Source organism: Maniola hyperantus, chromosome 11 (assembly GCF_902806685.2).
Source record: "Maniola hyperantus chromosome 11, iAphHyp1.2, whole genome shotgun sequence".
NCBI classification, from domain to species: domain Eukaryota; kingdom Metazoa; phylum Arthropoda; class Insecta; order Lepidoptera; family Nymphalidae; genus Maniola; species Maniola hyperantus.
Window position 1 is genome coordinate 7,388,827 of NC_048546.1, and position 23,774 is coordinate 7,412,600.

Consider the following 23,774-nt stretch of genomic DNA (forward strand, 5'->3'; position numbering starts at 1 on the left):
ATTTATTTATATTTTTAATATGCACATACATAACAAATTATGCACATAGTGCAAATACTTATTAGAGCAAATCAAATCAAACATGTAATTTTTATAATAGGTACCCAATATATCAATATTGTAATTATATATAATACTCTTGCAATTCCAGGTTCCACTACCATGCCACTTAAAAAGAGAAGGAATCCTAGAATCATTAAAAGAAGTTCTTTCACCAAAATGCAAACATCTTTACAAGAAATATAGGATTTCCCAAAAAAACTCTTAACCTTATTCGTAGACATAAAAAAGCTTGGACAGTGAAAATGTGTATCAAAAATTGGAAAAATTGAACCCAATTGCCAAAAAAATACTCACAATGCAATTAAGATTGTGCGGAAAGAAGAAGAAACAAAGAAGGTTTACAGAAGATGAAAAAAAAATTTCTTATCCTTACTTAAACAGGGGCCAAAATCATATCGATATTTAATAAAGGTTTTAAAAGATTTAAAAGAAAATAAATAAATGTCTTGAAATAAAATGTGTTTTTTATTTTTAGAATCAATTAATTTAGGTTAATTAAGTAAAAAACCCTTTAGGTACCTAATAAAACAATTTCAAAATACAAGAAGCCAAAGCTGCAGGAAAAAAAATCCTCTAAAATCCAAAACTAGAATTCAGAGCCGCGCAAAGGAGGCAATTTAAAAAAATATCTTGCTAAGCTATTGGCTCAAATAATCTGATCCTATTGGTTAGTAGAGAAATAGCAAAATAGAGTTTGACAGATGATCGACCAATCACGGGCTGCATTTCAAGGGTGTCAAAATTTGTTTGCCCGTGAGCCATCTGATACGTAGTATCCCTATTAATCTGTGAATATAATCCTACTCTATGCTCCCAAGTCCCAACTCCCAACCCAACTTTTCACAAATTGACTTGACAATTACTTGACATAAAAAATATCAATGGTATTTTGACATGACAAATTAAAATAAATTTTTAGTCTGTACATTGTTTGTATTTTGCCAGTATTTTGCGCTCTATCTACGGTATTTTGGTTATTTGTGTGGTTGTGGCACGGTAATGTTATCTAACCAGTATTGTAACTCAGCCGTATCTTTGAAATAAATACCTACAGCAGCGCGGTACATAAACATGCGATAGGGCTGCCCGCCTCCGGCATTTTAATAATTACATTTGCTTACTTTGTGTTTAAATAATATGTACTTGTCATTTGCCTACTTTGTGTTTAAATTTGTACTTGTCATATTAAATATGTAATTAACTTGTTTTTAGTGAAAAAATGGCGTGGTTATTAAAAAAAACAAAACACCGTCCGTTCGTCGCTGCGGCACAGTTGCGACTGGCAGTGTCCCGAGCACACCCCGAGATCGAGGCGCGTAGGTATAGCTCGCGTTTCGCCCGTTTGTATGAAGTTGGAATACTGCATAGATAACATTACCGTGGTTGTGGCGTGGTTTCATGCTTTTCGGCTCTGGTTCCTAGTCTTTTGAACCAATAGTAAACACTCTCGTCGAGTGAAGCCTGGCAATATTAGCTACACCACAGATATATATACCTACAGATGTGCAACTAGCGTGGCTCCCCTCAGTCGTGCCTCAGTCCCTCTCGCTCAAACAGAGGTACTTACTTTTGAAATGTTATTCCTTTTATTTTACGTTCGCTTCGGCTATAAATTGTAGCCTAGTAAAGTATACTGCAACCCACCATTACACAAAAACTTTAAAATATATATTTTTTTTAAAATTGACAAACAAAAAAGTGGTCGCGGTAATAAGGACAAAAATGATCATTTCGTCACGTTCTAATAAGAATCCATTTAGCTATCACGCTCCAACAGTGAAGGTCACAAATCACAATAGGGTTACATCTACAGGTATATTCGAGATTCCGTGGTGCTGCAAAATCAACGTAACGTAACCGTGCCGTGACTGTAACGATCACGATCCTTATGGATATTTCTATTGCGATGCGTCATGTCAGAGGCGCTTTACATGTGATTTAGTTTTCAAATTTCAATCAAATTCAATGACAAAAGACAAAGACGCATCCAAAGAGCAGTGAAGTGCTGTTAGCATAATATTTTTAGATGTAGAATAAAAGTGTCATCTGCTTTATTTATTTCCAAAATCGTGCACCTAACAGGTAAAACAGTATTTTTTTATGATACGATGTTTAGCGTAAAATGTATTCCCATTGTAATATCCTAAAACTCGTTTGTAGGTTAGAGTAGTGCGATATAATATGCAGAACAACCCCCAGGAGCTTTCATGGCAGGCGATTCAGGCTATTGTGGGGGTTAAACTCCCACCTAATGTGTTGCGTTTTGATGATATTGGCTTCCACTTAGTGAATAATTCGGTTTCGAGTGCTGAGGATTCAGATTCCGATGTGGAAATCGTCGAGAATGGCTGGGAGTCTGACAACAACGTATCCTCGAAACCAGAACACTCAGATAACGAGAAGACGCCTTCTGACCGAGAACAGAGCGAATCGCCCGTCCTGCGACTCGTGGAGCCTGATAATAACAATTTTGGAAAAGAACTACTAGACTATAGAGATTTTTTAGTTAAAATGGATACCAAAGATGTAACTGATAACGATCGAGCGCCTCAGACAAATAACGAAGACGCCGACAGCTCCAATGGGAATGTTATGTCTATCGAAAATTATTTAGAGGTGACCCTATCTACAGACTCCGAGGCTAGTCATACATGTAGCCAATGTAACCAAATGTTTACCAGTGAACAACTGCTATCTTCACATCAGTGCATTGCCAAACCCACCGAAGAGAAGAAGTATCCCTGTCACGTATGCACAGAAAAGTTTCCCAGCTACTGGGAGCTCAGGAAACACATAAACAGTCATTTTCCTGGAATGTTAGACTCAAAATCCAGTTTTTGTCATCTATGTCAGAAGGATTACACGAAAACAGGCTTTATGAACCATTTACGGAAGCATACGGGTGAGCGGCCCTTTGTATGTGAGCTGTGCCACAAAGCCTTCTCACAATCCAGTTCACTGTCAATACACATGAAGTTCCACCTCAACGTTCGAAAACACGCTTGCACAGTTTGTGAAAAGAAATTCGTAACCAAGAGTGAACTGTCCCGACACATGACTGTGCATACCAAGCAAAAGTCTTACTATTGTGGTGTGTGTGACAAAGCCTTTACTCGCTCTGACAATATGAAGAAACACGAGAAAACACATGGATAACTCAGACATAGTCTGAACATCTGTGGAAAGCATCACTTGAGTAATATTGATTTGGTTAAATGATAAATTCTTTTGAATGAAAAGCATATATTATAAATGTGGTAAATCCTGTTGTACACAATCATTATTTAACTAAACAAATTGACAGATCTACATCTAATGCTATCGCTCTCTGCAGAGTGCTTTAAGAAAGATTTAGATCTGTTATTTCAGTTTCCAACAGAATTAGCCGCATATTGAAAGTATTTGTGTGTGAAAATATGTATGTGATGCTTTTTACATACAGTCTTGTTTCTAATTCTCTGATTGCCAAAAATTTTAGTCATACCTGTAATTGTTAATTAAAATTTACATTGTTTTATACCAAATTGAAAATTTCACAGTCTAGTTTATAGCTTAGTCATTATGTGTGTTATGTGAGTGAGTATACTCACTGTGTGCTGCTATAGTTGCTTTTGAATAAGGTTTTTATGCAGTTTATAATGCGTGTTTGGGAACCTTATTGTATTTTAAAATATGCCTTTACAGGTGCTTTAATATATTATCATTTATCACACATATCTTGATCCAAAGTTGCCTTTTTAGATATGATAAAGTGATATTTAACTTGTGGATATGGGTCAAATGACCAAAGATAAAAAGAATGAATAGTTCTTTGAAGTTGAGGCCTTCTTTAATCAGAATTGAACTGTCACAAACTAAAATGTTGTTCCTGCTTCACTCGAGAGCTTTAATAAATAATATATTTTTGTAAATCTTTACTGCGAGGTCCTGTTTACTGAGTTGTAAAGTAATCTTTGCCAAATTTTAGATAAGTGTTTGAAGTGATTCTTATTGAACTGTGTTGTAACCAAAGCAATAATATTGTCTAATGTGCCTATTCTATTTTACTATTAAGTCGATTCAAAACCAAATATATCTTAGATGTTAGAAAATTCATAGTAATGAAAATTACTAGACGTACCAAATTGGATTTGTAGTCAATAATAAGGATAACATATTTTTATACTTACATATAATTTAGCATTTTATTGAGGCACTAATTAAAATAATTTCCTGTTACAATGGTCTCAGAATCATAGTTTAGTTTAGCCATCTTGAACAATTAGAATAGTTTAGTTAAGTATATTATATCTAGCTTAATTGAGAAGATAATTGGAACCAAACATCACAAGCACAAATCAGTGAAATCAGTTTAACTATTCAAAATCAATTATCATGTACATATACATATGTATTTCCGTAAAGTGATGACAGAGTCAATTATTTCAGATGATAATGTAATATTTGTTGCACTTTAAGCCAGCAAAGCTGAAGTGCGGCGTCTCTTTATAACAACTCAAACCAAGCCTTATTCACTTTGGCATAAGGTCCACCAGAGTGGAGATGTGTCTAGCAGACCAATCAGATTATTGATAGATGATGCGAAGAAATTATCTGATTAGTCTGTTAAACACATCTCCATTCTGGTGGATACCAGGCCTAACGGCGGCTGCGCGCGGCAATCCCAAGCGCACCCATAAGCGCGGTGAGCGTCCTCCATATTATGTTTTTTAAACAATATGTCATATCACTCACAGTAAATAAAGCTGAGTTTATGTTGCTAATAAAAAGACTTGGCTCTACTACGCTGTATTTGCGCTGGCCCTAAAAGTTATTCCAAAGATATACAATTGGCTATCAAACCAAAGCTACCTATTTAGTTTTTCAATTGTGCCACAATTACTATTTTATTGATGGTCAATACCATTTTATAATTTATATTTACTGACATTTTTTTATTTAGTGTAAGGCAATAATTACATTTTAATATATTTATTGTATTTAATAATTAGAATTTTAATTGCATGAATAAATTGTTCATAGAATTAAGGGTTTATATTGAGCCAAATGGAAAAAATACACAATAATCTACAAGACTGACAATAATATTCAGAGTAGATATTATAACTCATGCACAAATTAATGTAACATTTATTTATTGATGCCTTAACAGCAAGTTTTAAATATTTATCAAAAGCACCTTGTTATAAACTCATCATGACAATTAGAATAAGATCAGTTTTATTGAATTAAACTGTTTTATAGAAAATGTAATAATTGTCGATTTTATTAAAGAGTTGTTTGTTGCAAATTATGTTTTATTTATAATCTAAATTAAATATATCAATTTCATTTTCCCTTTGTTCTAGGTTACGCGATGTCGGCAAGGTTACGTAATCTTAATCCGTATGAGTTGCATAAGTACCTAGTTAATGTTTATTGTTTAAATGCCAAAGGTTCTACTGCGCTTCTAAAACGGGACACCTCTAGAGATCGAACCGATCTTGACGTTATCAGGGAAAACCACAAGTTCTTGTGGGAGGAGGACGAAGTTGCCGACACATGGGAAAAGCAACTGGCTAAAAAATATTACGATAAGCTCTTCAAAGAGTATTGTATCTGTGATCTGAGCAGATATAAAGATAATAAAGTAAGTGCCTTTGTGTTAACTCTGGAAAATGCTTGGCAGGTTCGATAGGTTCTATCCAATTATTTATCCTTACACCACGCCGTCGAATAAACTGCTATTGTACTTAGGAAGGTACGAAGCCGTGGTAAGCCTAGTGGCTAGGACGTCCGCCTCCTATTCGGGGGTTCGATCTCTAACTTTTCGGAGTTATGTGCGTTTTAAGAAATTACATATCACTCGCTTTAACGGTGAAGGAAACCTGCATGCCTAAGAGTTCTTCGTAATGTTCGTGAAGTCTGCCAATCCGCACTTGACCAGCGTGGTGGACTGTGGCCAAACGATAAACCTTTCTCATACTGAGAGGAGACCCGTGCTATGTAGTGAGCTAGCGATGGGTTGATCATGATGAACACTTCCGAAATCCGAAACCAAAGATATCATCGCTTTTTATAAGGGTGATATTTTTGGTTAGATCTGTGTTCAGCTTGCTAGCCTAGCTTGCTTATCACTAATTTTAAGACTTATACAGATTACCTATCTCTGTTTTTAAGGTAATAATTAGTTATAGACCTCGAATTATAATGCCCACGGGCCACGTCACACGTACCTACCTATGTGATCTATTGAAATCACATCAGCTGTATTTACATATTCTAACGGCTTTTAAGGCAACATCGGAGATAATTTTATGTGCAATACTCTCCCCCAGGCGTCGGTGATGATATAGGGACGGTCCCCTGTGAAATTCAATTGCCTTTTTTGCCCCTGAGACCGTCCTTTGTGTGTTGCATCGGGGAGAGCAACAATAGCCTTACTGCCTTTTTGTAGGCTAAATATAGCGCTCCCGTACCTACCGTGGCACGTATCGCACATCTGCCATGCCACTCCCTATTTTAACCGACTACGCGAAGATTTAAAGGCTTTAGGCTTTATCGATGATATTTATAAATTACTAGACGATGCTCACGATTTCATCCGCGTCACTTTCTATTTTTAAAAATCCCGTGGGAACTCTAATTTCCCGGGGTAAAGGGTAGGCAACCTGGGTCCCGTCTACACCCTGCAGGGTTCCAGTAAATGATACCCATAACTGAACTTCGTCGTCGTGGTGTCTTAAAAATCGTATGGGATTTTTCTGGAGAAAAAATAGTTATGTCCATCCCCGGGATTTATCTCTGTACCAAATTGCATCAAAATCGGTATGGACCGTGAAAAGCTAGCAGACATAAAAACCGGTCAAGTGTAGTCAGACTCGCACGCGAAGGGTTCCGCACTATCGCACAGGAAATCTCAAACAAGAATTATTATACGTGTTTGGTTATTCTAGGGATCATCATCATCATCATCATCATCAACCGATAGACTTTCACACGCCACGGTCTTGCGCGGCTTGAATCTAACGGCTCTCTGCTACTTGTCTGATGTCCGTCCGTCTATCCACTAGTGGGGGTTCTTCCGGTGCGAAGTCGCCATTCCAGCACCTTGGGACCCCCTAGTGATTATTGGAAACCAATATAATTGAGCCCAGTCTTGACATTGTTTAGTAGAGAATCAGATTGATTTTACTCTTCATTATACCCAAAGAAATACCCATAATGCCGAGTTGGTCGTCGAGACTGCCCGTGCCATTTATCCCAGTCTAGGCACTTTGAGAAATGGTCATAACTCATACCTTACCACCATGTGATGGTCGCCAGACTCGTTCGTCGATCAGATCAGTAGATACCGCGCCGCTGTGAGCTGGTAAAGTTGGCAGTTGGAGTGCTGACTTGTAGGGTCAATGCCTTACCTGCGGCTCCACCTGTTAGTTCGTTTAAAACATCTTGCTCAAGAGATGAGGATTTCGCATCAAATAAAACTGTACGCAAATAGATTTTATACCTACTTGACTATAGTGACTTTTTAATTGTATAGGTACCTATTAGGATTGCCATTCGTATCGATACATCGGGACATATTACCGTTATCCACAGTAATGTCCCGACGTCCCCCGGACGAGCTATAAAATATCTCGACAAAATATGAATTTACAATCCGACATTAGTCCGCGACAGGTATGAGATGGGGGGCCGTCCCGCATACCCGCACGTCACCCGCGCTCGCCCGCATCGGGTTTAAGCGTGGGGGCTGTGCGGGGCGTTCCCTTTCCGACTGCCATCTCGACCTGTCGCGTACTTACTACCTATACTAGGCTAGGGAAGCGTAACTCGCGTATCGGACGGGCACGAGCTGAGGGCTCGCTACTTCCAGGGCTACACTCTATGACTCTTCATGGTGAATGGTATTCTAAAAAGAAAGTGCCATTTCAGCCAGGACTATACAATTTACTCACAAATTGTTCATCAGTTTTGTTTTATTTCACCTATTAAACATTTCCCTTCGCCAAAGAGTTTCAACATGGTCTCAGGAAAATATGGCAACCCTATATGCAGAATATTCCAACAATTTCAAGGTAGCATTAAGATGGCGGGTCGAGCAAGAGGTGGTGCTGGGCAAAGGGCAGTTCCAATGCGGTGCTAAACGGTGCCCTAACGACCAGGGTCTCAAGTCCTGGGAAGTAAACTTCGCTTATGTTGAGGATAGCGAGAAGAAAAATGCACTTGTGAAATTGAGTAAGTTCCATTTTATTAAAGAATCCAATGCCTAGCACTAATAAGAGTATAAGATATCGTGTTCGATTCGAGCAATTTGGGTAATTTTTAAATTGGCTCTGGTGGCCTGGCCATGGCCGAAGCCTCCCAAGTTTTGACCGTGGCTAGTTACCACCTTACCGGCAAGATAAGATAATAAATAAAAATATTTTTTATTCAATTAAACTTGTGTAAGTATGTACTTTTGAATCGTCAAAATATGCATCTACATATTCGCATTTGTTTGGAAGTATAATTTATTCTGTGATATCTCTCTCTTAGGACTCTGCCCAGAATGTTCGGAAAAGTTAAATTACAAATCAAAAAAACGTGAAGTGAAACGACTCAAAAAGAGCCAAAAGAAAAAAAGAAAGAGTAGAGATAAGGGGCCAAGTGACAGTGATGATACTGTTAACGAAGAATCGACAGAAGTGGTTGAATCTGGAACTCAAGAGCCTTCCAGTTCCAATCCAGCTACAGATTCAATGATTGATAGGGAAGAGTCGTTATGGAAGAAAGGTATTCTATCTATAGTATCAATAGAGCACGACAGGTCGAGATGGCAATCGGGGTATGAGGTGGGGGACGCCCGGCACACCGGCACGTCAACCGCGTTGTGCGGGTGTGCGAGGGCGTCCCTACTCCGATTGCTATCTCAACCTGTCGCGCACTATATATTATTTAGTAAAAATAATTATTATAAGCTATTAGCTGAAGATACAATCCATACTAATATTATAAATGCGAAAGTGTGTCTGTCTGGCAGCTTTTGACGGCCCAACAGTTTAACCGATTTCGATGAAATTTGGTTCAGAGCTTAACTTACATCCCGGGGAAGGACATTTCTTACAGAAGGCTACTTTTTATCCCGGAAAATCAAACAGTTCCCACGGGATTCAAAAACGCGAAAAATATAAATAAAAAAATATCCTAATTCACGATATATTGCAAATAAAACATCTGACTGACGCTAGAGGTCAACGAAATTTGCGTATGTAGGCCATTCGCAGTCAATGCCATGTCGTAGGTGGGGGCATTGACCCGAGTTTTCAACGCGCTATACATTGCGGGTTTGAAAAATACTAAATCACTAAAACTACAAAATGAAGCAAATGGTATTGGATTGTTAAGAATTTAGATTGTATAACAATAACGCTAAGTTTTTGCTAGCGTTCTGGTTACAACCTGTATAATAGTATTAGATACCGATTATTAGATATCTAATAAGAATTAGCTTGTAATAGATACCTACCTACTGTGCGCGCAAAACAAGTACATACTCCAATCTGAAGTGGTTAAATACACATTTCTGTCATACATTTCACATGTTTGAGCAGTATACAAAGGCCAACGTGTAATCTTTATATTTTATCTTATGGACTTAATATTTCTGCTGAGATTAATATACCTACTTACCTACTTAATTAAAACATTTTTAGGAGTTCAAGAAGTCGAAGAAAAATCTCGTGAAGAAGAATTTGAAGATTATCTAGAGGATTTGCTATTATGAATTGATATATTAGGTAGGTACCTACCAAGCAATGACTACCTACTTACTCTAAAAAGCTAAAAATAAAAAATAAAAAAATCGAAACCGAGCTTCATGCTTTGATTTCTAGTTTCTTTTATTATGCTCGCCCGACTTTAGCATACGTACACGTGTAGAAACAAAAAATATTTTTTACTTTGTAGTGGTTTAGAAGTCGGTTTGTGTTGTTGTGCGTTGCGTGTCAATAGATTACACATAGATTAATTCTTATTATTAATTTCGGCCCTAACTAATTTATTGACGGATTACCGATAGATTGATATTAATTTCGGGCGATAGTAAAATAAAATACTTTACTATTTAATATATTATGTTTATTACATTCTATTTCTCGGCTACATTATTTTGTGTGATTGAGTAAAAATCGATAAAAAATCACTATATTAACAATCACATTTTCATTATACATAGTTTAAACAATTTTAGACGCATTCGTGATACTTTGTACCTATACTTACATCTACAAACTACATCCATACAATCGCAAAACTAACTCATTGTAACCCAGTCAACATCATGTTATAATGTTTAAAATAATTAAAAACATTAAAAGATCTTTTAAACATTTGGACCGGACCAAATCAAAACCTAGTACTAGCCAAAATTAAAATCTTTTATATTTCAAATTAATGTCGACGTTCAAGCAGCCTATGAATCTTTCTTAGTATCTAATCTATTTATAGTGTTATATTATATAATAGTGCGCATTCGGTTTAAAAGCACGCGGCAGAAAATAATGTACGTGGACCTTTAGAAAGGAAGCGGTTTTGTAGAGCTCTGTCTCTGCCTTTGAGACCCACAAAACGTCACATAGGTAGGTATGAGTAACAGAGACAACGATCTACAAAGCCGAAATCTCTTTCTAAAAGTCGATGTAAATTTTCTGCTGCGTACTGTACTTGAGAGGACTAATGCCATCCTTTTTTCGCAGGCAACATTGTGAAAGAGATAACATAACTTTTACATGTGTCAAGTTAGTTATATTGTGTACAACCGAATCAGCAATATGAAGTAATTATCACAATTTTAAACTATTTAAATTGTAAAACACAAAACTTTATAAATCTTCCTCTTTAGTTTATATAATTTTATTATAACAGATAAGACTATGTATTAGCTTCTACATCGTTATATTTTGTGCATTTGCTCTTATATTAGGTAACTACTTTCAATTCGTTTAATTTTCAAGTAGTCATTAATCAATGAATTTGGTAGTACTACATTATTCTAAATTAAATTGACAGGTTTAAAAAAAAATAAAAACCGACTTCGATACACAAACACTAAAAATTGAAAAATAATTTAATTTATTACCGAATATGCATAATGCATACAAGAGTTAATATAGTTCCATAAAAATACTTTTTGGTGCCGGTGCCAATTAGCTTTAGCTGCGCGAATCGTCTAGACTTCATATTTTTATGAGACTCCACAATGGCACCTCATTGGCACCGACCCCAAAAAATATTATTATGGAACTATATTAACTCTTGTATGCATAATATATTCGGTAATAAATTAAATTATTTTTCAATTTTTAGTGTTTGTGTATCGAAGTCGGTTTTTATTTTTTTTGTAAAAATTTTTTATTTCACAATTTTTAGTGGCCCCATGGAATTATGCTATGACTGGTTAAAAATCTACTGTTTACTAAGCTATTACACTGATCGCGAGCAATTTACTCTTATCCGTTGAGGAGTTCCAGTATCTATCTTCGAAGATGTTCATCAGATCTTTACCAAATTTAAATGGGACCAACTTTGAAGTATACCCTTTCAAACAAAAAAAAATTTTCAAAATCGGTCCAGGCGTCTTCGAGTAATCGGGGAACATACATAAAAAATAAAAAAAAAATAAAAAAAAAAAAGATTCCGACGAATTGAGAACCTCCACCTTTTTTTGAAGTCGGTTAAAAAATAGTGCAATCTGTCTATGAAAACTGTGAATATTAGCGTTAAAAAACTAGATCGAGTATCCGCGAATTAAAAATTAAGATATTAATTTTATTTTCTGTTGTGGAGGTTTTCATAGCAGAGAACAGGATTTACTACTGACTAACACCAGTAATAAATTTTTCTTATAAAAATAATATGTTTACAGAATAACTTTATTGATGCTAGTTGCTACGCAGTTTCCATTTATTTTAATAATCTTATACCTGTACCCGTTTAGTAATTGGTACCTGGAGATTTGGGGACAGCCGAATTAGCTATTTTTGAAAAATAAAGTAATGAAATGCATGAACGTTGACTGAACTACAAAACTATAAACATTTTTACTTCACAACAAAAATATAAGAAAAAATATTCAGGTAGTTATATACACAATACACATGTATACATAAAGAAATGTTATAAGAACCTATGCATAGAATAACAATCACGAAAATATTAACTATCAAGTTTATGACCAGCCTCAAAACGACTATATTTGTTTAGTTTTAGTGAGTTCCGTAACACACACATCTTACATCTTTTTACATTTCACGAAATTTTAATGTCTGTTGTCATCACATAATTCTTAACTTAAACATAATATAAAAAGAAAGTCCTGACTCACTGACAGACTTATCAACACCCAGCCCAAAAACTTAAGACCAAGAAAGCTGAAATTTTGTTCGCCTTATTATTTATCACATATGATTATGATGACATATTACGTAAATATTTTTTATATATGTATTTTCATGGATTCGGATTTCGGATCGGTTGAGTGCGTGATCGCTCTAAGACCTTTTTCGAAATTCCTGAACGAAATCGCGGTCGGTCGCTATTGAGGCAATATAAATGGTTCTACAGTTTTTAATACCGGGCCAGTGTGTCGCGGATTTTTAGTACACACTTCATAGGTACTCCTGCGCAGTGGCGTGCAGGTCATAGATGCATAAATGCACTGCTTACCCCAGTTGTAATAGCTTAATGCTTATTTTTCATTATAGCCTGCCAGTAAACAGGTTCCTACCAACTAATGCCTACCCTGGCCTCAAACCCTGTGCACGCCACTGCTCCTGCGGTAGTAGAGCGGTGCGGGAGGGCGACAGTTGTCACTAGTTGACGAATCACTGAGCTCTCGCGTCACGTCATCATACTCCTCCCGCACCACTCCACCACCGCAGGGACCTACTCAGTTATATATGACGTTATGCCTTTAGCATCCAAAGCAATTTAACTCGGTCGGATTAACTGTGCACCTGAAATGACGTCACAATGAGAGCAAGAGAGACGAATACGAGAAATTCCACTGAAGTGCAGAGTTAATTCAATTGAATTTATAAAATAATGTTTTTACAACACATAGATGTTTTTACAGAACAGACACTAGTCATCTGATGTGACGCAAAGCATTCCAAACCACTCCACTCCTTTACCACTTCTGTCTTCTATACATATTCTGAATCCGTGGGAGCTTTCCCAAACAGGCGAATTTGCCGCGAATCGTTTCGTGCGTATACGCGCGTACGATGTTGCGTGCAGAAGACGCGTGCAACGCGCGAGCGTTTGGGGACATTGATAATAATTGATACGAGTATAAGTAAATGTCGCGCGCAAACTGGATGCAACTAAGGAATCTACTCTCTAGTGTCTCTACCCGCGCGTTGTACACGCGAGTTGAGAATCTGCCGTACTTAGGGAGTTTGTGCACTCATTCGATTTGTATTTTGACGGATCCGTATGAATACGAATCGAATGAAGTGCACAAGCGTATGTACGTTTTGTATGACGGCTACTTCGAATAGTATTTTTATGAAAACGAATACGAACTGAACACGAATGAGTGCACAAAAGCCCTTACACTCGTTTTTCACGCGTATTTTAAGTATATTCGTGCGATGCTTTCGCGGCCAGTATCTTGCTAACGTATTGTAAATTCACGCGAAATGATTCGCGACGAATTCGCCCTTCTGGACAGGGCTTAAACTTAATCATTTTTAATTTTCTTTAAAAATAAATTATTAAAAGTTTTTCTTCATTTAAAAAAATGTGCTTTCAAGTTATTTCTATTTTGGACTAGTCCATATACAGTTCGCGACAGGTCGACATGGCGGGGTGTGGGGACGACGTTCCGCACACCCGCACAGCCCCGTGCTAATCCGGAGCGGGATAGCGCTGGTGACGTGCGGATGTGCGCGGCATCCCCCGATTGCCATGTCGACCTGTCGCGAACTATACTTTCCTCTTTTATTTTGTAAGATTCAGAAAATACTTGTACATATTATATAGATTATTATAATAGAATACACTACAAAGGAGTTTCGCTAGATATTGTACCTACTAAATAATTATTTTTTAATTTATGGACTACTAGCTACCGCCTGGCATGCGCTGCAATGCCTCTCGGGCGCGGAATGGTGCACGCCACATATTGTACGTTGACAGCACTATGTTAGAAACCTTCACGCAAGTGCCAACAACAACTGTACAAAGTTACAACTTTCGACATCACACATTTCGACAACATCGAATGAACGTTTACGCGAATTCATAGCTAACGAACAAATAAACATTAAGTAATTTCTATAATATTTAAGATGTGGCACATGGTTAGGATACATGGTTAGGAATTTAGGATTAGCTTATGTGCAAAAAATATGGCATGTTCCTAATGTTCTATTTATTTAATAAGTTTATTGTACTGGAACCTTACTAGTGTAATCTATTGTTCAAATTGAGCATGCTATTTTTTTTTTGCGGAAGCACCAATGAAAATTGCATAGTCAAATAATAATTATTGAAAATATCTACGCCTTAGTTCAGAAAAATTTATGTGCACCAGTAATTCGTAATCAATTTTCATAGGTATGTTTATAGATAGGTATATGTATTTACAAGATTCTGGTAAACAAAATCTATATTCAATCAATCAGTACCCTTATTATAAATGCGAAAGTGTATTGGTTTGTTGGTTTGTCCTTCAATCACGTCGCAACAGTGCAACGGATTGACGTGATTTTTTGCACGGGTTTCTAAGATAAAGACCTGGAGAGTGACATAGGATTTTTATCCCGGAAAATCAAAAAGTTCCTACGGGATTTTTAAAAAACCTAATTCCACGCGGACGAAGTCGCGGGCATCAGCTAGTTAAATATAATCAACAATCTACTGATCATTTATTTATCTCGCACGGTCAAACGACAACTATTTAACATTTGTAGATACATTTCTTAGAGCTATCTCAGTAACGTGTGATATAAGAACAGCAGCTGTTAATTGACGATACATACAGATCATGCGCGAGTATAGTATGGCGAACCCTGCAAAAGAAAAAAAAAACATTTTTAACGGACTTCCAAAAAGATGAGGTTCTGATTTTTAAAAATTAAATACAATAATGACTTGGGTTAAATGGCGTTAGGCGTATATTACATAAGGCAGGCCAACGCGCCTGCACCCGCTTGCCATAAGTAGCAATAATGCCCATCTCTACAATTAATGTGCGCACCTGTCTACTTGTGTGTCTTGGACACGTCCTCGTCGTCGGAGCAGTCCTCGTCGTGCGTGTGCGTGAGGCGCTGCGGCGTCTCGGGCCGCGCGTGCGGCACCGACGCACCCGCACCAGCCTGTAAAAGACATTGTTACATTGTTACCTGCTAAGCACAGAGGTACGTATACCTAATTAAAACATAAGTGTGAGTTTAAAAACTAAGCTACATGCGAGGTTTTTAATAGTACGTATCACACGTGTGTTCTTATACTTAATCATGTAGAGTTTCATATACACTACTTTATCCAAATTCATATCTTAAAATCTAAACTATTAAATCTTGGTAACATAATATTTTGTCATAATATCTCGTGTGATATAATAACTTCTATTATGCAACCGTTTCATAAACTACTTTTTGCAGCGAGGCTTCTTTTCGTTATGCGTTCGAATACCGGAAATTAATAACAATCATCGTCCCTGGGAAGAGAACTGTTATACCCATTATAGTTATATATTATAGTATTCTCACTGTCATACCCTTCTTCTCTACTGGTCATTGTGGTATATTCTTGCCGGCATTTATTGACATAAACTTCGAGACGCAACAACTAAAAGAGCAGTCTCAATTCCCTCATTCTCATGTCGTCACTTCTGTTGGTCATTACATAATAATATGCCCAAACTGGTACCGTTTTTGCAATTCACGAAGGCGAGTGAATTTTACTTGTGGTGACGTCGTATACATGGACGTTACGTAAGTGTGCGTCCATGTCGGACTAATCAGTCGCGAGCAAGCGCTCTCAAACGCACACATTTACTTACCTTACGTATACCGATACGTCTTAAACACAAGCATGAGCCACTCGCTCTCGTGAAATGCAAGAACTATAAGTATTGTTGACACAGAATATATTCCCTCACTGTCATGGTTTTTAAATATAGCATCTTTCTGATACAATGATCAACGCCATAAAAGTTATACCTTTGATAACTTACATTAAAGCGAAGACATAGAGTTGTTAAAACAACCAAAAAATTGTTTGTATCCCGCTATCTCGGGAACTGTGGCACACCGCACAGTTCACGTCAGGTTGTTAATTTAATTATATTATCAACTTTTGTCTTTACAGTTTTTATCGAAATAACGTAAGAAGCTTGTCTTACGTTACTTAATTTTAGACAGTTTGTTAATATTGTGTCATGTGTACTAAAATAAATAAAATATTTACTAATTCCCTGAATTCGATTCATTATTAATTTATTAGCATAACAAAACTCCTACAAATTGATTTGGAAATGTTTGGAAGGGACTTTAGCAATGAGGGGATACAGTGCAGAGATAAAGTGAGGGAATGACAACTTTTTTCGATTAAGTAATTATAATAATTGTAGCTATGGGACAACACTAGTGTTAGATATTTGAAAGAACGATTCAAGGTCAAGCCGGAGCTCACTCACTCTCGTTCACTCTGACTGTGGTATTAGGTACGTACTACTTTTATTATAAAATTCATTTAAAAATTATTGTCCTAGCCGTGACGCACATATGGGGCCATGGAGTGTGATATAACCTGAGTCCTGACATGGCCACATAATATGTGGGGCTGCGGGACATGTGGATAGTCTGAGGGCTCTTCCACAATTTGAGGCGCGACATCGCGTCGTATTGTGCAACGTCCCAAAGCGTTAAGCCTGAGTTAGAGGTGTAATACAAACGCATTACACCTATTCTTTGTTGTTCTAGATCTATAACTAAGCTGGATATCGATTTATCTCTCCATTATCTATGTTCTGAAACAATTAATATAGTAAAATTGTATTTATTTCAAAAGTTATGACCCTTCAACCCTTCAAAATAAATTATTCTTATTATTATTATTCTTCAAAAATCTCTATTTTAGGGTAAATGAGGCAACTTCGTGCGTAAATAAACTACATAAGAAACTAGAAAATTGGAAAATCAACAACTTCATGTCACGCAATTTATAATACTTTCAAATGTCTTTAGTTTGTGTAAAAAAAATGTTTTCTTTAGCCAAAAGTGGGCGTAATTTCAAACGTCGATTTGAAATTTTCACTTTCCGTGTTTGTCAAAAAAAATTCGAGCAAAATTCATTCACCTGGCCTCTCTCGTGGTGAGGTACGGTTAGAGGGAAAGGGTGACACGCACAGATAACGGTTTTTTAATCATATCACTGGTTTTTCCGTCATCTATGGAAACAGCACTATTTTAGACTGCACTCGCCAAAGAGTTGTCGCCTCGATGAAGCGGGCTCTTAAGTTACGATACGTAGTAATGTATTATTGAATCATCACGTCCACGGTTCGAAGATTTATTATTTACCTTAATAACATGACAAACAATGATGATAATAAAGGGCAAAAGTCACAAAATAGCTACAGATATCAGTTTATCACATTCTAAGTACTTTTTTAGCATACATTTACAGTATATAAGTATATATGTAAGTATTTATATATGTAAGTATTTATTTTAAATGTGTTAATTTGCTAAAAGTAATCAATCTGAGCAACATGCTGCTTAAACTCGTTATAGTAATATTATCTGTAATGATTCTTATTATACAAGATTCTGAAGCTCAGTCCAGGCGGGTAGATAATGATTATTTTGATTCAACTCGATCGGAAAATGCTTTTACGATTGGAAACGGAAAATGTCCAATAGGTTACTATCTGCGGTTGGGTCACTGCTGGAAAAAGTAAGAATGCTATGAAAACAATGGCCAAAGAAGACTCGGAATACAACAGATCAGATTTAAATAGAAAAGTGTGTATTCAAATTTTCTAATGAAGTTTTATAAGTGCTTTCGAATTTGATTAATTAAATATGTTTTTTTTTTTTTTTTATATACCTAGGCTAATAGACAACGCTTTTTTGTCTGTGACACCAACAACAAATAAATACCTACATTTTCTTTACTTCTTTCTTTCCATTTACCTTAGACATGACTGTATCTTAAACAAGTATCCGCCCGGCTTCCCTTGGATGTAATTCGATATATACCTGTTTATTATAAAATAATATAAAAAATGGATTGGTAGAAAAAATATATTAGTGTGTTTAACACCCGTATTCACAAACGTTACTATGAGGTCTCATAGTGTGCTGGAACGCACAGGGTCCAGAAACTTCGCGCGTCTAGAAAAGGAACTCCTCACACCATAGTAATTACTAGTATTAGTACTTATTCCTTGGGTAAATTTGACTTTATTACCTTTCCGTCCGTGGCCTCGGGCGCGGGGGCGACTTCATCGACCTCCTCCGCCAGGCTGGCGGCCGCAAACGTGCGCTCCGTCACCACTCGCTGGCTGCTCGGGTGTCTGGATCTGCGTAAACAAGCACTTTATGTTCCACTAAAGTATTTTCGAGATACATGATATGGGACAGGTAGGTCAGGTACATGACAGGTGCCAATTTTCCGTTTCACCCATACAACTAATCTATACTAATATTATAAAGAGGTAAAGTTTGTAAGTTTGGTTGTAGGAAGTAATCTCTAGAACCGATTTAGAAAATTCTTTCACCAATAGAAAGCTACATTGTATACACTCACCGGTCAATGGTGGGCGTGTCGACGGTGAACCGCTGCTCGTGCGCGACCGTGGACTCGTGCGGCATGAGCATGGCGGGCGCGCGGCACATGTAGCAGAAAGGGTAGTACATCAGGTTGAGGTATACACTTACCGGTCAATGGTGGGCGTGTCGACGGTGAACCGCTGCTCGTGCGCGACCGTGGACTCGTGCGGCATGAGCATGGCGGGCGCGCGGCACATGTAGCAGAACGGGTAGTACATCAGGTTGAGGTATACACTCACCGGTCAATGGTGGGCGTGTCGACGGTGAACCGCTGCTCGTGCGCGACCGTGGACTCGTGCGGCATGAGCATGGCGGGCGCGCGGCACATGTAGCAGAACGGGTAGTACATCAGGTTGAGGTATACACTTACCGGTCAATGGTGGGCGTGTCGACGGTGAACCGCTGCTCGTGCGCGACCGTGGACTCGTGCGGCATGAGCATGGCGGGCGCGCGGCACATGTAGCAGAACGGGTAGTACATCAGGTTGAGGTATACACTCACCGGTCAATGGTGGGCGTGTCGACGGTGAACCGCTGCTCGTGCGCGACCGTGGACTCGTGCGGCATGAGCATGGCGGGCGCGCGGCACATGTAGCAGAACGGGTAGTACATCAGGTTGAGGTATACACTCACCGGTCAATGGTGGGCGTGTCGACGGTGAACCGCTGCTCGTGCGTGACCGTGGACTCGTGCGGCATGAGCATGGCGGGCGCGCGGCACATGTAGCAGAACGGGTAGTACATCAGGTTGAGGTATACACTCACCGGTCATTGGTGGGCGTGTCGACGGTGAACCGCTGCTCGTGCGCGACCGTGGACTCGTGCGGCATGAGCATGGCGGGCGCGCGGCACATGTAGCAGAACGGGTAGTACATCAGGTTGAGGTATACACTCACCGGTCAATGGTGGGCGTGTCGACGGTGAACCGCTGCTCGTGCGCGACCGTGGACTCGTGCGGCATGAGCATGGCGGGCGCGCGGCACATGTAGCAGAACGGGAAGTACATCAGGTTGAGGTATACACTCACCGGTCAATGGTGGGCGTGTCGACGGTGAACCGCTGCTCGTGCGCGACCGTGGACTCGTGCGGCATGAGCATGGCGGGCGCGCGGAACATGTAGCAGAACGGGTAGTACATCAGGTTGAGGAACGACGCGGCATATAGGTCGGCGTACCTTACCACCTTGAACAAACGTGAAAGATTAGGATGCTTATGAGCTAGATATAAATCTTAAATTACTGTATAATTTCATTGAGAAAATTGGTTGACTGTCTTCAAGTTATTCAGTTGACAATGTTCAAGTTGACATGTTGCTTCCATTTGACCAATCTCGAGCCCATCTGGGATAATGCTTCAAATGTAAATTTTATTGGGTTACACCTGTGATTAATGTTGCATCTTTAAGAGCCTTGCCGTTTGAAGAAAAAGATTCAGTTTTTAGATTAACTTCTAATATTTTTAGGATTCTGTACCTAAAAGGAAAAAAGGAGCCCTTATAAGATCACTTCGTTATCTGTCTACCTGTCTGTCTCCAGACAGAGGAACCAAAACCTATAGGGTAAGTAGTACCCGTTGACCTAGAATCATGAAATATGGCAGGTAGGTGGGTGGGTAAAGAAAAAAAATTCGGAAACAGTGAATTTGTGGTTACATCACAAAACATCACAAAAAAATGTGTTCACGAACAAACAATTTGTTTACCAAATCACATGTAGATGGCGCTGTACGTCGTTAGCTTGCAGTGTAGTATATGTTGCATTTTTTATATCTTGTACGATATGGTGTGCGAGACCGACGCAATGATCGGGTTATTTTTATCAAGAAAAATTTGTCCAATCATGTTTTCCATGGATAATATTCTCAAGGATTTAATGAAAATCGAGGAAAATGGAGAAAGGACCGTTAGTTAAACCTGAGTACATTATACCTGCGAAGAGAAGAAAGTCTGTCTGGAGCCGGAGCGGAACAGCGAGCCGAGCATGCCGTACGCGAGGTCCATCTTGTGCGTCACGTCGCGGATCGACATGCGTAGTTTCGATATGTCGGGCTTCTCCTTTGTGCTTGAATCCAGATCCCTGTTAACAAGCAAATCACATTATAAAATTATATAAAGGAGAAAACACTGGGAGTGACGCAGCATATTATGTAAATGATCTCATATGGGTCTATCTACATAAACGGACTGCATTTGGACTACAACTCGACGCACTTATGATATAGACGCATCAGCGAAAGCTGCTTAGTCTATTATAAATAATAATAACACACACAGACATGGGGTTCTGGTAAGGGCACAGTCTAAACTGCATGCTAACTGCGCAGTCGGTCGTCAACTACACTAAAACTGCATCCCAACTGCTATTTTACAGTCGGCTTGTAGTTGTAATGCAGTACATCTGTATAGACACTTACTTGAGTCTTGTAACTAGCATTTCATTAGATGGCACAATATTTTTTTAAGATGATTCCACTATAACTTTTTTCGAACATCATATTTTAATGGTCGGAAAAAATGATCGTGGTCTAAACATATTAACAGACAACATAATAGTCTATTAATATGTATGTATAATAGTGTCATGATAGTATAATCACTGTTTATCAACAAACTTCGAATTTTAAGTCAACAAAACTCAAGTAATAACACAAAATAATGTAATCTAATTAATTATTAATATTTGGAAATATTCCAATATCTAAGCTTGAATGTCGGTCAATAGTCGGAGCATAGTTGGAAATGTTATGAGAGGGTTCCGTTTTTTGCCATTCGGCTAAGGAACCCTAAAAATGACATCACACGTTAAGAGCTAGCGCGCACCACGGTAAATTTCCGTACGTTTTTTCCCCGCAAAATCTGTGAACTATATAGAACTATATAGAAGCGCGTGCACTTTGGAATTAATTCCGCACCCGATATTAATTGATTTAAATTATTTACGGATTTAATAACGCACCGCAGTGCACGCGTATACTCACTATTACAACCAAGGCTAAGTGGTCATCGTGAAATATAAAATCTCTATTTCACGATCACGATATTTTTTGGATAACTGTGGGATTTGACATAAATTATTAATTACTATGAATTATGACATTTTGATAATGTAACTATAAGAGTAAAGATTAAGGAAGTAGTGTAACCATTTTTAAAATTTTACTGTCGTGGTCATTTCTATTTGTGTTTTTTTTTTTATTTATTTTTATTGCCACATATTTTGCACGCCATACATAAATGGCAAAATGTGAAAGGGACTATCTATGTATGTACGATCATTTACTACTCACATTTAGCAAAATTAAATGATTTCATTTCATTTCATTTCTAACTGGCACTCACTTGTACATGTCTCCGAGCTGCACGTCCAGGCTCTGCAGCGTTGCGAACAGCTGGCACTTGTCGGTCCACACGTGCAACTCCTGCACCAGCTCGGGCACGATGAGGAACGTGCGCCAGCCGCCGATTTTCTTCGACTTGAGAATGTCGCCGAAAATGTGGTCGCCGATGTACAGCACATCTTTGCCTTTCGCGCTTATTAGCTCGGTGAAAACGTCACATGAACCTGAAATGTTTGCCCTTATGATTGAGCGAGACAGAGTACACCTTCGCTTCTGTCAGGTGTCCTACGACATATCATCGTTTTTTTAATTCGATTAAAGTGAGACTAAAGCAAATAAAAACCGGCCAAGTGCGAGTCAGACTCGCGCACTGAGGGTTCCTTATTACAATCGTATTTTATCGACATTTTGCACGATAATTCAAAAACGATACGAACGATAATGCATAAAAATAAATAAAAATCTGTTTTAGAATGTACAGGTGAAGACCTTTCATATGATATCCCACTTGATATAGTTATCTCACTTCGAAAGTTGAAATTACTAATTATTAGTTCATGACCACAATTTTTTTTTTGTGTGATCTAACCCTAAATTCACGGTTTTCGGATTTTTTACCCAAATGTCAGCTATAAGATCTACCTACCTGCCAAATTTCATGATTCTAGGTCAACGGGAAGTACCCTGTAGGTTTCTTGACAGACAGACAACAAAGTGATCCTATAAGGGTTTCGTTTTTCCTTTTGAGGTACGGAACCCTAAAAAACTAGTATTTTTAGATTTTCATTAAAATTTAGCTTTAGCTGTCACTTATTCCATAAAATCAAAGAGTTCCCAAGTCTTACCTCCCGAATAGACTAGTCCTTCATGCAAAGGTCCAACATGATGTCCCATTTTCAAAGCGCCCGTACGCGTGTCCACCTGGCGTAGCGTCGTCCCCTCTCCGAAGAACAACGGCTTCTTTGCGTCTACTACGATCCAGTCGAAGTAAGTCTTCCAATTTCTGTGAGGCTCGCCGGGCTACAACAAACTCTTGGCTTTAAGATTTTTATTTATTAACTGGATGATTCCCGCGACTTCGTCCGCGTGGATATGCCTGGAAACCTTGGATTTTTGCGGAATAAAAGTAGCCTATCAGCCGTACTCAGAGTCGCTTAATCGTTACTTAAGTTTAGTTAAAACGAGACAGAGCTATATATCTCTGACATAAATCAGCTGTCTCGTTTTAACTCAATCTTAAGTAACGATTAGCGACTTTGAGTACGGCTGTTACGTGTTACTCCAAGGTATAATCTATCTCTGTTCCAAAAAACCGTTTTCGTTCATACTTTATAGGCGAATCTAATAAAACACTAAACATTCATTTGAGTAAATTCAATAGTACCAATACTACTAATAGTAGTAGTAGTGAGTATTCGTCGCGTCACAATATCACTACCCCTATTATAAATGTGAAAGCGTGTTTGTTTGTTGGTTTGTCCTTCAATCACGTCGCAACGGAGCAATGGATCGACATAATTTTTTGCATGGGTATAGTTTAAGACCTGGAGAGGGACATAGGCTACTTT

General features: G+C 38.2%; 3 protein-coding genes across 7 annotated transcripts in view; 2 read left to right on the forward strand and 1 right to left on the reverse strand.

Annotated features, from left to right (window-relative positions):
- Positions 1-1,935: 1,935 nt before the first annotated feature.
- LOC117986692 (protein FRA10AC1 homolog) lies at positions 1,936-9,995 on the forward strand. The gene is made up of 5 exons (XM_034973566.2): positions 1,936-2,145; positions 5,412-5,692; positions 8,124-8,283; positions 8,584-8,820; positions 9,741-9,995. The coding sequence occupies exons 2-5, from the start codon at positions 5,420-5,422 to the stop codon at positions 9,809-9,811; spliced, it is 741 nt and encodes a 246-aa protein (XP_034829457.1). The 5' UTR covers positions 1,936-2,145; positions 5,412-5,419; the 3' UTR covers positions 9,812-9,995.
- LOC117986585 (zinc finger protein 596-like) lies at positions 2,144-5,353 on the forward strand. The gene has a single exon (XM_034973447.2). It carries the CDS (start codon positions 2,245-2,247, stop codon positions 3,217-3,219), a length of 975 nt encoding a protein of 324 aa, XP_034829338.1. The 5' UTR covers positions 2,144-2,244; the 3' UTR covers positions 3,220-5,353.
- Positions 9,996-12,869: 2,874 nt separating the features above from the next.
- Positions 12,870-23,774, reverse strand: part of LOC117986575 (cytosolic purine 5'-nucleotidase-like) — a 35,913-nt gene continuing 25,008 nt past the window's right edge. For 4 of the 5 annotated variants that reach the window (XM_069501661.1, XM_069501659.1, XM_069501658.1 and 1 more), the window contains exons 8-11: positions 23,052-23,226; positions 22,208-22,430; positions 20,798-20,945; positions 19,879-20,052 (exon numbers count right to left, since the gene is read on the reverse strand). In XM_069501661.1, the coding sequence (XP_069357762.1) occupies positions 19,894-20,052; positions 20,798-20,945; positions 22,208-22,430; positions 23,052-23,226 (705 nt within the window). In that variant the 3' untranslated portion in view covers positions 19,879-19,893. Of the gene's footprint in view, positions 15,102-15,289; positions 15,408-18,510; positions 18,623-19,878; positions 20,053-20,797; positions 20,946-22,207; positions 22,431-23,051; positions 23,227-23,774 lie in introns of those variants that run through there. The other variant, XM_034973429.2, reaches the window with a different exon arrangement.